A 15420-nucleotide genomic window follows, 5' to 3' on the forward strand; every position below is an offset into this window, starting at 1 on the left:
TAGAGATCATTAAAAAAACACCACAGATGGTTTTAATTTATTTAATTGTTGAAGACAGGTGTTCACCTGAAGGTTCACCTGTTCCTCTGTTTTAAGGGACTGTTCATTACTTATGAGGGGGAGACGTGTCAAATTATTTTTAAGGACCGAGGAGGGACTTGTGTTTTTTTTAATGTTGGCCAAGGGACGGGGCTTACAGATTTAAATGGTTGAATTTTGTATTGATTTTACAGCCGAATATTAAATAAAACATTCTGATTGTTAAAAGACAATCACATAAAATCACATCACCTATCAGCCAGAAACTTTAAAATCAGAAATTATTGTTGGAAATTGCTGACGGTCCTTGGACGCATCATGTGTGATGAACGCTTCCATCAGAAAAGAAAAACAAAAAACAAATCTGATCTTTAAACATATTTGATCCAAATCACTTTATTCTACGTCTCATTTAAAATTTGTCCAAAAAACAAAAACTAAGACTTTTTTCAACTTTTAAACATCAAAAATTTAATAAGTCATTAATGGTAGAGGGAGACTCAGGCATTTTATTAGCTTCGTGCTTTTATTTTGACGGAAAGGCGCATTCATCAAATTCCGGATTGTCTCTCGCCCTGGTTCCGGTTCCTTACCAAAACGGCCACTAAACGGCCCCAGACTAGCCAGAACACAATCCATTCAAAAGGTGAGCTCCCTCCTGCATTAAGGCAAGGAGTAATCACATTAATTCCCAAACCAAAAAAAGACAGCTTACACATAGGAAATTGGAGGCCTATCAGTCTGCTGAACAATGATGCAAATTTATTTTATTTTTTGCTAGGAGGTTAAACATGGATTAGATCAAATAATAGATACAGAGCAATCTGGTTTTATTCACAAAAGACATATTAGCAATAACATTCGACTGATACTGGATATGATAGATTATCGTGATTTAATACCAGATGAAAGTTTTATCTTATTTATTGATTTCTACAAAGCCTTTGACACAATTGAACACGAGTTTATTTTTAAAACCATCTCTTTTTTGGTTTTGGAGAGTTTTTCTGTAATGCAATTCAAACTCTATATAAGAACTCTTCCAGCTCTGTAAAACTGAAATGTGGCACATCAAGTCGATTTGACATTCATTGTGGTGTTAAACAGGGTTGTCCAGTATCTCCTTTTTTGTTTATATTAGTAACCCAAACAATGGCCACTCATATAAAAAAATCACCCTTCATGTGTATGAATGCAGTAGGCAAGAACTTAAAATTATGTCAACTGGCAGACGATACTGCAATTTTTCTTAGAGACCAGAATCAAATTTTAGAAGCTGTGGCTTGTATAAATGCATTTTCTGATGTTTCTGGTTTAAAGATGAACTTGGATAAATCTGTCTTATTTCCAATTAAAAGTTGTAATTTGTCAAGCTATCATGGGATTCCAATTAAAGAAAAGGTAACCTACCTTGGGGTTGTTATCTGCAATGATGCGGAACAGTGAAGTAAAGTCAATTTTGATCCCATTATTGAAAAAACAAAAATCAGAATTGAACTCATGGTTAATGAGAGATATATCCTTATTTAGAAGGGTCTTGCTATCAAAAACAGAAGGTATATCTAGATCTGTCTATGTATCATTATCACTTAATGTCCCAACAAATGTTATTAAACAACTGGATAAGATGCTGTATGACTACATTTAGAGGAAAAAAACCCATTATCTCAAAAAAGAAACAATCAAAGGCAGTAGGGAACAAGGTGGTCTTGAGGACTTGGACTTGAGTTCATTAAATAATACATTTAAAGTTAAATGGCTTATTGAATTCCTAAAGAATCCTGACAGTATATGGTATGCTTTCCCATCATATTTATTTAATTCGATTGGTCTCCATTGATAAAATCCCAGTTAGTTTAGCTAAGTTTCACAAGCAAGCTCTCTTAGTGTGGTTATTAGTTTATAAGCACACCTTCAGTCCTCATCTGTACTATGTTTGGAATAACAAGGATATTCTACACAAAAGAAAATCCCTGTTTTATCGCTCATGGTATGACAATGGAATTTTGCTTGTATGCCAATTATTAAATAAGAATGTTGTGTTAGTGTCAGATTCAGAATTTATTCAGAAATTCAAGATAACAATCACACCTAAAGAATACGCTGTTATCTTCAATGCAATTCCTGCCGGTTCACTTCTATTTTTAAAGAACTGTAACCTCACAGAAACCAACTCATTTAGTTCTAGGCAGATTTTTGTTGGAGGTATCAATATTCAAGATAAACCTTGCAGTAACAGACACATTAGAAACGCACTGAACTACACTGTAGCCCCTGCAGCGAAATTCTTCTGGTTGTCTAATATGAGCAGTTTACAGTGGAAAAAAGCCTGTAGTGTTTTAAATAAATATTGCATTGGTAATAAAGTGAAAGAAGTATCTTACAAAGTGTTACACTGAATTTATCCCGCTAAGGAGGTCTTGGAGAGATTTAAGTTAAACATAGACTATTCTTGTACTTTCTGTAATGTTGACAAAGAAACAATATTTCATCTGCCGGAACACCACCAGTCTCCCGGAAGTAAAGAAGTAGAACTTCCGGGTAGCAGGTGTATGTTGTTTTGCTGCGGGTCAAATCAATCAGGGACGAATATTCCTCCTGCCGTTATTTTCCCGGGACGTGGGTGTGTTCATGTTGATACCCTGTGACATCATTTAGCCGGGTCTCGCTCACCGTCCTCCCGCAGTTCGCCCCGTACCGACCCTCTCATGGCCTCCAGGCGGCCGGACAGCTTCGACGGGCTCGGCTACCGCAGCCGCGACGACCCGCTATACGGAGCGAGCTACCCGGTCAGGAGCGCCGGAGGCCCCGCGGAGCTGCAGCACCACCACTGGGTCACCACGCCGCCGGACATCCCTGGCAGCCGCAACCTGCACCACGGAGAGCGGACACCTCAGTATGACGAACCGCTCGGAGAGCCCGGAGGTGCCGGAGGTCCCGGAGCCGGCTGGGATGCTCCGCAACCGGGCGTACCGCCTGCTGGTGGGTCGGTTTGAAGGGACGGAGGATGATTAGCAGCAGGCTAATGCTACAATACAAAGCGAATAGAACAGGCTAACGGCTTCACGGCTAACTGCTAATGAGCTAACGTTAATTAGCAGGCTAACATGTCAACTGGTGGTTAGCTTTGATGCTAACGACAGAATATAAACAACGTAAATCAGACTGGTGGTTAGCTTTGATGCTAACGACAGAACTCTATGCAGGAGGCTAGTTGTTTGCAAGGTAGCATTAGCATGATATGAAGTACATGTTCTAGCTAATGCGGGTAACTGACTTGATCTGTTATTGATCTGTTATTAATGCTGATGTGTTTTTGTATTTCAGAACAGCTCAATCGATTTGCAGGATTTGGAATCGGACTCGTGAGGTTTGAATTAAATTATAATAAATATTAAAGTAATAATTATCTGACAGCAGCTGATGAAGGACAGAGGTGTCAGTCAGTCCCAGACTAATGTCTGCTGAGCCTGACAGGCAGCACTCAGGGAAGAAATTCAACAGCAATGATTTTCTAAATAAACGACTGTTAATAAACCTGTCTGTCTGTCTGCAGCCTCTTCACAGAGAACGTCCTGGCTCACCCCTGTATCGTCTTCCGCAGACAGTGTCAGGTATCAACTCAGTTTCTGATCAGTAACCAATCAGTTAGCGAGTCATCAGTCTGTCCTGTTGCCTGTTTAACCCTTCGTGGCCCTGCAGCCGTGATGGAGAATGATTATTTACATATTAAACATTATATTTACACGTCATTCAGTTGGTACAGATTCATCATAATAATCAATGTTTCACCTCAAGTTCTTTGCTCTCTGATTGGCTGTTTGTCTCAGGTGAACTACCACGCTCGCTGTTACCACCTGACCCCATTCAGCGCTGTCGCTGTAATGTACACCATCACCAAGGCTCAGGTGAGACAGTCTGATACATACAGTCATGATTTCACCACAGAGACACATGTTACTAAGACTCCGAGGGACATTCACACCTGAGTCAGAGTATACATAATTTTTACATAACAAAACAACCAGGAACTGGAATCAGCACCCAATTGCTGTGTGACTCCGCCCACCAGTCCAGTGTCCAGAGTAACCAATTCAGTATCTGACCAAATGTCTCCCCTTCTGTTCCTGAGATATGATGTTAAAACATGATGATGTCACAGTCAAGCTGACCTTTGACCTTTTGACCTTCATTGTTTTATCCTGTTAGACATTTGTGTCAAGTTTGGTCAGAATTAGTGAATGAATTCTTCAGTTATGGACCTTTGACCTTCAACCACCAAACTCTTATCAGTTTATCGTTGAGTCCAAGTGGACGTTTGTGTCATGTTTAAAGACTCTCCCTCAGAACGTTCTTGAGATTTTACTTTCACAATAATGTTACAACCCAAAAACATAATACAAATTATAAAATGAGTAAGAATGTTTAAAGAATAGACCCTTTTACTGTCAGTAACCAGGATGATTTTTTGGTGGGCGGGGCTTAGCTGGAGGCAAAACAGTTCTCCACAGACATTAGCTAGCGCTAGCTAACAAGTTGTGTTGTCTTGTTTTAGACGATGGAGGAAGATGATGTGAGTGGTGCGTTCAGAAACACTCATTGTGAGTGTGGGAGCGCACTCTGACACAAACTGGAGCGTTGATAAATTGGGAGCGCTGTCTGAATGTAGCGTTGGGTTATCCAGAGCAGCGCACTCTCAGAGTGGCAGAGCGCACTCTGGACACTCTGTCTGTGGAGACGGAGCAGCAGAGCGCCGAGCGGAGTGAATGTGTGATTAACTTAACCGTTGGTTCATTCATGTAGAAATATAACGCTGCGTTTCTTCCACCAACAGGGCTCTCATTTTAGTGTAGAGCGTCAGACTGAATTTACCAACGCACCATGTCAGGTCACTCACTCTCCGGGACCGCCAGTGTTACTTGAATAAGTAAACACTGACCAGCGGGACCAGACTGGCCGACCCGTATGCTCTCACTCAGTGGATGGATGATGTCACAGGAAGCCAATCTTACAAAGGAGGACCACACTTGTTTGTTTTGCTATGGAAGCTAACGTTAGCTAATGTGCTAAAAAGTTAGCGTTGCAGAGAAATCCAATCTTCCTCTTAATCCCTCCCCAGTTTCTGATGAGGTGGACATGATAACCCTTAATACACATAACCTTATTCATCCCTACAACAGGAAATACTTTTTCCCTAACCTGATATGAAGTGTGCGCTGCACATGTGAGCATTTTTGATGATGGCCTCCGTCCAGTCCTTTGGTCTTATCACATTTAACCATAGTTGTCTTTGTTTTTGTTGACGGGCAGTGGCGGCTGGTTTTGAGCCATGACTCCTTCTATTCTGGCTCCCAATAACACAACAAGACAAACACATTTTAACACTCCTATGGAGCCTACAGCCCTGTGGGGGAGAGGCAGCTGCACCTCCAGCTGATAACATGATGTCATCGTGACGTCACGGTGACATCGGCCCTGAAAGGATCTATAATAAAATATTTAAATTATGTATCAAACTAGCCAGAATCTGACCACAGATCAATAATCTCTTGTTGTTGTATTCAGGGTCCGAAGGCTCTGTGGAAGGGGATGGGCAGCACCTTCATCGTTCACGGCATCACCCTTGGAGCAGAGGGCATCATCAGCGAGTTCACACCATTACCACGGTAACCACAGATCACAGTATGACTGTAGCATGACTGTAGCATGATTCTAGTATGACTGTAGCATGATTCTAGTATGACTGTGGCATGACTGTGGCATGACGGCTGCAGTAGCTCAGTCCATAGGGACCTGGGTTGGGAACCGGACAGTCGCCTGTTAAAGTCTCCGTCCGGACCAAAATATGGAGCGTGGACTGGAGAGGTGCCAGTTCACCTCCTGGGCACTGCCGAGGTGCCCCTGAGTAAGGCACCGATTCCCCCAACCGCTCGGAACGCCTGTCATGGGCAGCCCACTCTGACATCTCTCCCTTAGTGCATCTCCCTCACTTAGTGCATGTGTAAGTCTAGTTTGTGCCTGTGTGTGTTTGGACCAGTGTGTAATTGACAACAGAGTGAAAAATTGAATTTCCCCTGGGGATTAATAAAGTAAATATATATATGTGTGTGTGTGTGTGTGTGTATATATATATATATATATATATATATATATATATATACACAGTACAGGCCAAAAGTTTGGACACACCTTCTCATTCAATGCGTTTTCTTTATTTTCATGACTATTTACATCGTAGATTCTCACTGAAGGCATCAAAACTATGAATGAACACATGTGGAGTTATGTACTTAACAAAAAAAGGTGAAATAACTGAAAACATGTTTTATATTCTAGTTTCTTCAAAATAGCCACCCTTTGCTCTGATTACTGCTTTGCACACTCTTGGCATTCTCTCCATGAGCTTCAAGAGGTAGTCACCTGAAATGGTTTCCACTTCACAGGTGTGCCTTATCAGGGTTAATTAGTGGAATTTCTTGCTTTATCGATGGGGTTGGGACCATCAGTTGTGTTGTGCAGAAGTCAGGTTAATACACAGCCGACAGCCCTATTGGACAACTGTTAAAATTCATATTATGGCAAGAACCAATCAGCTAACTAAAGAAAAACGAGTGGCCATCATTACTTTAAGAAATGAAGGTCAGTCAGTCCGGAAAATTGCAAAAACTTTAAATGTGTCCCCAAGTGGAGTCGCAAAAACCATCAAGCGCTACAACCAAACTGGCACACATGAGGACCGACCCAGGAAAGGAAGACCAAGAGTCACCTCTGCTTCTGAGGATAAGTTCATCCGAGTCACCAGCCTCAGAAATGGCAAGTTAACAGCAGCTCAGATCAGAAACCAGATGAATGCCACACAGAGTTCTAGCAGCAGACCCATCTCTAGAACAACTGTTAAGAGGAGACTGCGCCAATCAGGCCTTCATGGTCAAATAGCTGCTAGGAAACCACTGCTAAGGAGAGGCAACAAGCAGAAGAGATTTGTTTGGGCCAAGAAACACAAGGAATGGACATTAGACCAGTGGAAATCTGTGCTTTGGTCTGATGAGTCCAAATTTGAGATCTTTGGTTCCAACCGCCGTGTCTTTGTGAGACGCAGAAAAGGTGAACGGATGGATTCCACATGCCTGGTTCCCGCTGTGAAGCATGGAGGAGGAGGTGTGATGGTGTGGGGGTGTTTTGCTGGTGACACTGTTGGGGATTTATTCAAAATTGAAGGCACACTGAACCAGCATGGCTACCACAGCATCCTGCAGCGACATGCCATCCCATCCGGTTTGCGTTTAGTTGGAACATCATTTATGTTTCAACAGGACAATGACCCCAAACACACCTCCAGGCTGTGTAAGGGCTATTTGACCAAGAAGGAGAGTGATGGAGTGCTGCGGCAGATGACCTGGCCTCCACAGTCACCGGACCTGAACCCAATCCAGATGGTTTGGGGTGAGCTGGACCGCAGAGTGAAGGCAAAGGGGCCAACAAGTGCTAAACACCTCTGGGAACTCCTTCAAGACTGTTGGAAAACCATTTCAGGTGACTACCTCTTGAAGCTCATGGAGAGAATGCCAAGAGTGTGCAAAGCAGTAATCAGAGCAAAGGGTGGCTATTTTGAAGAAACTAGAATATAAAACATGTTTTCAGTTATTTCACCTTTTTTTGTTAAGTACATAACTCCACATGTGTTCATTCATAGTTTTGATGCCTTCAGTGAGAATCTACAATGTAAATAGTCATGAAAATAAAGAAAACGCATTGAATGAGAAGGTGTGTCCAAACTTTTGGCCTGTACTGTATATATATATAAAAAGACTGCAGTATGACTGTGGTATGACTGTAGTATGACTGTAGTATGACTGTAGCATGACTGTGGCATGACTGTAGGATGACTGTGGCATGACTGTAGCATGACTGTGGCATGACTGTAGCATGACTGTGGCATGACTGTAGTATGACTGTGGCATGACTGTGGCATGACTGTAGCATGACTGTAGTATGACTGTGGCATGACTGTAGTATGACTGTAGTATGACTGTAGTATGACTGTAGCATGACTGTAGTATGACTGTGGCATGACTGTAGTATGACTGTAGTATGACTGGCATGACTGTAGTGTGACTGTGGCATGACTGTAGTATGACTGTAGCATGACTGTGGCATGACTGTAGCATAACTGTAGTATGACTGTGGCATGACTGTAGCATGACTGTAGCATGACTGCAGCATAACTGTAGTATGACTGGCATGACTGTAGTGTGACTGTAGTGTGACTGTAGCATGACTGTAGCATAACTGTAGTATGACTGTGGTATGACTGTAGTATGACTGTAGTATGACTGGCATGACTGTAGTGTGACTGTGGCATGACTGTAGTATGACTGTAGCATGACTGTGGCATGACTGTAGCATAACTGTAGTATGACTGTGGCATGACTGTAGCATGACTGTAGCATGACTGCAGCATAACTGTAGTATGACTGGCATGACTGTAGTGTGACTGTAGCATGATTGTAGTATGACAGCAGCAAAACTGTAGTATGACTGGCATGATTGTAGCATGACTATAGTATGACTGTGGCATGACTGTGGTATGACTGTGGCGTGACTGTAGCATGACTGTGGTATGACTGTGGCATGACTGTAGTGTGACTGTAGTATGACTGTAGCATGACTGTAGCATGACTGTGGCATGGCTGTAGTATGACTGTGGTATGACTGTGGCATGGCTGTAATATGACTGTAGCATGATTGTTGCAGGACTGTGGCATGGCTGTACCATGACTGTGGTATGACTGTGGCATGACTGTGGCATGGCTGTAGTATGACTGTAGCAGGACTTTAGTATGACTGTGGTATGACTGTAGCACAACTGTAGTATGACTGTAGCATGACTGTAGCAGGACTGTAGTATGACTGTAGTATGACTGTAGCAGGACTGTAGTATGACTGTGGCATTACTGTAGCATGACTGTAGCAGGACTGTAGTATGACTAGCACAACTGTAGTATGACTGTGGCATTACTGTAGCAGGACTGTGGCATTACTGTAGCATGACTGTAGTATGACTGTAGCAGGACTGTGGTATGACTGTGGTATGACTGTAGCATAACTGTAGTATGACTGTGGCATTACTGTAGCATGACTGTAGTGTGACTGTGGCATGACTGTAGTGTGACTGTAGTATGACTGTGGTATGACTGTAGCATGACTGTAGTATGACTGTGGCATTACTGTAGCATGACTGTAGTATGACTGTAGTGTGACTGGCATGACTGTAGTGTGACTGTGGCATGACTATAGTATGACTGTAGAAGGACTGTAGTATGACTGTGGTATGACTGTAGCATGACTGTAGTATGATTGTGGCATTACTGTAGCATGACTGTAGTATGATTGTGGCATTACTGTAGCATGACTGTAGTATGATTGTGGCATTACTGTAGCAGGACTGTAGCAGGACTGTAGCATGACTGTAGTATGACTGTAGCAGGACTGTAGTATGATTGTGGCATTACTGTGGTATGACTGTAGTATGATTGTGGCATGACTGTAGTGTGACTGTGGCATGACTGTAGTATGACTGTAGAAGGACCGAGTATGACTGTGGTATGACTGTAGCATGACTGTAGTATGATTGTGGCATTACTGTAGCAGGACTGTAGTATGATTGTGGCATTACTGTAGCATGACTGTAGTATGATTGTGGCATTACTGTAGTATGACTGTAGCAGGACTGTAGCATGACTGTAGTAGGACTGTAGTATGATTGTGGCATTACTGTGGTATGACTGTAGTATGATTGTGGCATGACTGTAGCATGACTGTAGCAGGACTGTAGTATGACTGTAGCATGACTGTGGTATGACTGTAGTATGACTGTAGCAGGACTGTAGCATGACTGTAGTGTGACTGTGGCATGACTGTAGTATGACTGTAGCAGGACTGTAGCATGACTGTAGTATGACTGTAGCAGGACTGTAGTATGATTGTGGCATTACTGTGGTATGACTGTAGTATGATTGTGGCATGACTGTAGCATGACTGTAGCAGGACTGTAGCATGACTGTAGCATGACTGTGGTATGACTGTAGTATGACTGTAGCAGGACTGTAGCATGACTGTAGTGTGACTGTGGCATGACTGTAGCAGGACTGTAGTATGACTGTGGTATGACTGTAGCATGACTGTAGTATGACTGTGGCATTACTGTAGCATGACTGTAGTATGACTGTAGTGTGACTGGCATGACTGTAGTGTGACTGGCATGACTGTAGTATGACTGTAGAAGGACTGTAGTATGACTGTGGTATGACTGTAGCATGACTGTAGTATGATTGTGGCATTACTGTAGCATGACTGTAGTATGATTGTGGCATTACTGTAGCATGACTGTAGTATGATTGTGGCATTACTGTAGCATGACTGTAGCAGGACTGTAGCATGACTGTAGCAGGACTGTAGCAGGACTGTAGCATGACTGTAGTATGACTGTAGCAGGACTGTAGTATGATTGTGGCATTACTGTAGCATGACTGTAGTATGATTGTGGCATGACTGTAGCATGACTGAAGCATGACTGTAGCATGACTGTGGTATGACTGTAGTATGATTGTGGCATTACTGTAGCAGGACTGTAGCAGGACTGTAGCATGACTGTAGTATGACTGTAGTATGATTGTGGCATTACTGTAGCATGACTGTAGTATGACTGTAGTAGGACTGTAGCATGACTGTGGTATGATTGTGGCATTACTGTAGCATGACTGTAGTATGATTGTGGCATTACTGTAGCATGACTGTAGTATGACTGTAGCAGGACTGTAGCATGACTGTGGTATGATTGTGGCATTACTGTAGCATGACTGTAGTATGATTGTGGCATTACTGTAGCATGACTGTAGCAGGACTGTAGCATGATTGTAGTATGATTGTGGCATTACTGTAGCATGACTGTAGTAGGACTGTAGCAGGACTGTAGTATGACTGTAGCATGACTGTGGTATGATTGTGGCATTACTGTAGCATGACTGTAGTATGATTGTGGCATTACTGTAGCATGACTTTAGCAGGACTGTAGCATGACTGTAGTATGACTGTGGCATTACTGTAGCATGACTGTAGCATGACTGTAGCAGGACTGTGGTATGACTGTAGCGTGACTGTAGTATGACTGTAGCAGGACTGTAGTATGACTGTGGCATGACTGTAGCATGATTGTAGCAGGACTGTGGTACAACTCTAGCATGACTGTAGTATGACTGTGGCATGACTGTAGCATGACTGTAGTATGACTGTAGTATGACTGTGGTATGACTGTAGCATGACTGTAGTATGACTGTGGCATTACTATAGTATGACTGTAGCATGACTGTGGCATTACTGTAGCATGACTGGCAGGACTGTGGCATGATTGTAGTATGACTGTGGCATGGCTGTGGCATGACTGTAGTATGACTGTGGCATGGCTGTGGCATGACTGTAGTATGACTGTGGCTTGACTGTAGCATGACTATAGTATGGTGAGACTATGACTGTAGCATGACTGTAGTATGACTATAGCATGACTATAGTATGGCTAGACTATGACTGTAGCGTTACTATAGTATGACTAGACTATGACTGTAGCGTGAGTATAGTATGACTAGACTATAGTATGTCAGTAGTATGACTGTAGTGTTTTGTGTGTGCAGGGAGCTTCCTCACAGGTGGAGCTGGAAGCAGCTGGCGGGACATCTCCTGCTCAAAGGGTCAGTTCACTCAGACGCACTCATTCAGAACCTTCCTGACCTTTCTCTGGACGTCAGCTGACGTGTCGGTCTGTGTGTCTGTCTGTCACCTGCAGGTTAACAGCCGTGGTGGCTCTTCCATTTTACTGCGCCAGCCTCATCGAGACTGTCCAGGTAACTATTGATTATTGATTGGACATCAGTCACTCAGCTGTCTAGTTTGATTGTACCTGAAGTCGGGGTTGTCTCAGCTGCTGAGCGTCCTCTTGTGTCTCCACAGAGTGAGATCGTCCGTGATGACTCGTCCTCAGGGCTGCTGGATTGTGTTCGTGAAGGTTTGACCCGGTTGTTGGGAGTCGGTGCTCCTCACAGCCGCCGCCTGCTCCCTCTCAGCTCTCTGCTGCTTCCTGCCGCGTTGCATGCCATCCTGCGGTATGCCATTGCTGCCTCTGTTCAGCGGGTGGCCCTGTGGCTGCACCAGAGGGGCAGGAAGCAGCGGGTGGAGCCGTCTAACCCACTGGATGCCTACTTCCCCGAGCTGGCAGCGGCGTGGGCGGGGTCTCTGGTGGCCGACATTGCGCTGTTTCCTCTGGAGACGGCGCTGCACCGCCTCGGCCTGCAGGGCACACGTACCATCATCGACGCCACGGACGGTGTGGTCGCCACAGGGAACGGCGGCAGCCCGCTGGTCCTACCTGTCAACACGCAGTACGATGGCTTCTCCGACTGCCTCCACCACATCCGCCGCAAGGAGGGCACGGCCGGGTTCTACCGCGGCTTCGGGGCGCTGGTGGCGCAGTACGCGCTGCATGGAGCGCTGCTGGCTGCAGCCAGGACGCTACTGAGGCTGCTGCTGCTGGAGGGCCGGGCCAGCTAGAGGTGTTACCATGGAGACGCAGCATCACTTCCTGTACACAGGTCATCTGCAAAAATGATTTCTGACACCGTGAAAACCAAACTATCTCTGTTTCTCTTGACAACCAGGACAACATTAAAAAGATTCAGTGACGTGGTTAAAATAAGTTATAACATGTCCTTATAACAACATAAGGACAGGTTGTAACATGTCCTAAACAACATAAGGACAGGTGTGAACTATTCCTATAACAACATAAGGACAGGTTGTAACATGTGCTGTAACAACATAACGACAGGTTGTAACATGTCCTTATAATAACATAAGGACAGGTTGTAACATGTCCTATAACAACATAAGGACAGGTTGTAACATGTCCTATAACAACATAAGGACAGGTTGTAACATGTGCTATAACAACATAACGACAGGTTGTAACATGTCCTTATAATAACATAAGGACAGGTTGTAACATGTCCTATAACAACATAAGGACAGGTTGTAACATGTCCTATAACAACATAAGGACAGGTTGTAACATGTGCTATAACAACATAACGACAGGTTGTAACATGTCCTTATAACAACATAAGGACAGGTTATAACATGTCCTTATACCAACTTAAGGACAGGTTGTAACATGTGCTATAACAACATAACGACAGGTTGTAACATGTCCTTATAACAACATAAGGACAGGTTATAACATGTCCTTATAACAACATAAGGACAGGGTATAACATGGCATAGCTACGACATGCAACATCCACATGTTAATAACATGTTGAACACGTTAATACATTATGATGACATGTTATAATGTGTCATTATAACATGTTATAATGGCATGTTAAGAACATGTAATGACATAACATGTTGCTCTGACATGTTGTAATGAGAGTAGGCTGTGGTTGAGAGCGTTGTAACGAGAGTGTTGTGACGAGCAGCCTATGGGTCAGAGTGTCGTAAGGAGAGCAGCCCCATGTGTTGTGAGGAGAAACAGAGCAGATACAGGGTGGTGTGTCGTGCTGACAGCTAATTGGTGTAAAATAAGAAAAAATAATAGTTTATAAAACAGTGAAACATCTTTAAATTTTTCCAAAAATGACACAAAACGATCTTCTCGTTGATGTTGTGATCATGTAACTGTTTTCATGTTTCCTGTCTGAAGTGTGTGTGTGTGTGTGTGTGAGCCATAGAAATGGGCAGAGCGACTGCCATTTTTATGTGGACAGTTGCCGCAGTGACTGTAGTCACTAATGTCTCCATAAACAAACATACTGGAGGCAGGTCTTTATCTGATTTATTTTCCTGTTCAAACCAAACACACGTTATGTTGTTGCAGTACGACAAGGCGTCTGCTGTGCACTTTCTCTGTGCTGCAGACAGGAAGTGAGGACTACATGAGGTTCCTCTGAGATCCTCGTGAATTAAACTGGCCATAGCAACCAGTGGAAAAGCTCTAGCAACTGCCAGGAACCGACTCACACGTCAGCTCCTCTCAGCTCACACACAACTCACACTTCAGCTCCTCTCAGCTGTAGTTCAGTTGATGTTTCAGTGGTTACAGTGTAAGTGCCATTTCAGCCCTCAGTTACAACATTCACACCACATTTCCGTCAGTGCAAAACTCCAGGTCATTTTTAGCTTAGCTTAGCACAAAGGCTGGAGGCAGGGGGAAACTATTAGCCTAGCTTAGCACAGTATGAAAGCATGACCTCATGACCCTGTGTTGAAAACAATATCCTTTATGTGTTCCAATACCGAAAGCTGATTGGTCACCTAGCTGTTTATCAATCAGCACTCATATACACATGTATTGATCAGCACTGATATATCGATGCGTTTCTACAGAGAAAAGTGATAAATCGTCAACGGCAGAATTACAGAGCCACATTTTATTTGTATAAAGTTGTAAAAAATAAAAATGTATGAAAAGAACTGTAGATTTAGATGAAATTATTTGTGACTGATATTTATTAAATCGATATTCAAACCAAAGGAGTGAAGAATAAATGGATGGACTTTTCAAAATGTGTGAACATTTTTCAGGATGAAAATAAAACTGCTTCTTCAAAGTGTTTCAGTCTAAATCACAGAATCTGCACTTGTCGTATTTTTGTTGTAAATGTCACGTTTGCTGTCGTGCTGTAGAAAAATCAAATCTGAACTCTGCTGTAAATTTGTCTTCCTGTGAAATAAAATGAGCTGCTCAGTTCTGAGTATACAGAGTCGTCATGAATAATAACTGAACCATAAACTGCTCACTGTATAGGTTTTATGTCACTGGTTATAACAGGAACACCAAAACAAAATGTTTATGTTACCGGCCTCAAGCCTAGGGGGTACCTGGGCCAGTAGCTATTTTTGCCACACAGTCCTGGGAGGTCTGTGAAGCAGTAAGGAACAGACACAAATTATTCATCTGCAATCAACTCGAGCGCCATGTTTATTCTGCCGATCACATGACCATACGGGCTTGAGTTGTCTGTCCCCTACTCTGCCTGGTCTTACAGCGACACCCACTGTCGCAAGAAAATAGCAGCAACATTTATCCTAAATGTTAAGAGGGACAATGGCTTTTTTTCCCCAACCCTTTACATTTACACCGTAACAAATGAGTATATTATTTATTCTTTTACACCCTTGTCTTCCTTTTTGTGAATCCAGAGCAGTTTCATATTATGAGAGATTTTTATTATGTTAATATTAGATTGATTAGTAATACATTTATGTCATTATTTAATTATTGTTATTTTCCTTGTGGTTTTGAAATTATTATTTTTAAATAATATACACACA

The 15420-nt window shown here is 42.9% G+C and overlaps 1 protein-coding gene across 6 annotated transcripts; it reads left to right on the forward strand.

Moving 5' to 3' along the window:
- The first annotated feature begins 2561 nt into the window (after window positions 1-2561).
- On the forward strand, window positions 2562-14845 carry slc25a46 (solute carrier family 25 member 46). Of its 6 annotated transcripts, none has more exons than XR_013488171.1 (9): window positions 2562-3021; window positions 3367-3409; window positions 3596-3653; window positions 3870-3947; window positions 5605-5705; window positions 11727-11783; window positions 11879-11936; window positions 12043-13182; window positions 13251-14845. XR_013488171.1 is itself a non-coding variant. In XM_033647472.2 (8 exons), the coding sequence occupies exons 1-8, from the start codon at window positions 2748-2750 to the stop codon at window positions 12637-12639; spliced, it is 1266 nt and encodes a 421-aa protein (XP_033503363.1). In that variant the 5' UTR covers window positions 2562-2747; the 3' UTR covers window positions 12640-14845. The 6 variants fall into 6 exon arrangements, 1 of the variants encoding a protein (XP_033503363.1); XR_013488170.1 differs by having other exon boundaries at window positions 12043-13083; window positions 13183-14845; XR_013488172.1 differs by having other exon boundaries at window positions 12043-12818; window positions 12951-14845.
- Window positions 14846-15420: the final 575 nt, after the last annotated feature.

This window comes from Epinephelus lanceolatus, chromosome 19 (assembly GCF_041903045.1).
Source record: "Epinephelus lanceolatus isolate andai-2023 chromosome 19, ASM4190304v1, whole genome shotgun sequence".
In the NCBI taxonomy this organism is placed as follows: Eukaryota; Metazoa; Chordata; class Actinopteri; order Perciformes; family Serranidae; genus Epinephelus; species Epinephelus lanceolatus.

What these genes read in the sequence shown, in the direction of transcription:
- slc25a46 (XM_033647472.2), top strand. Translation starts at nt 2,748, where the DNA reads ATGGCCTCCAGGCGGCCGGACAGCTTCGACGGGCTCGGCTACCGCAGC. An exon ending in TTTGGAATCGGACTCGTGAG is followed by an intron (nt 3,410 to 3,595) that starts GTTTGAATTAAA and finishes GTCTGTCTGCAG; the next exon opens with CCTCTTCACAGAGAACGTCC. An exon ending in GCCTCATCGAGACTGTCCAG is followed by an intron (nt 11,937 to 12,042) that starts GTAACTATTGAT and finishes GTGTCTCCACAG; the next exon opens with AGTGAGATCGTCCGTGATGA.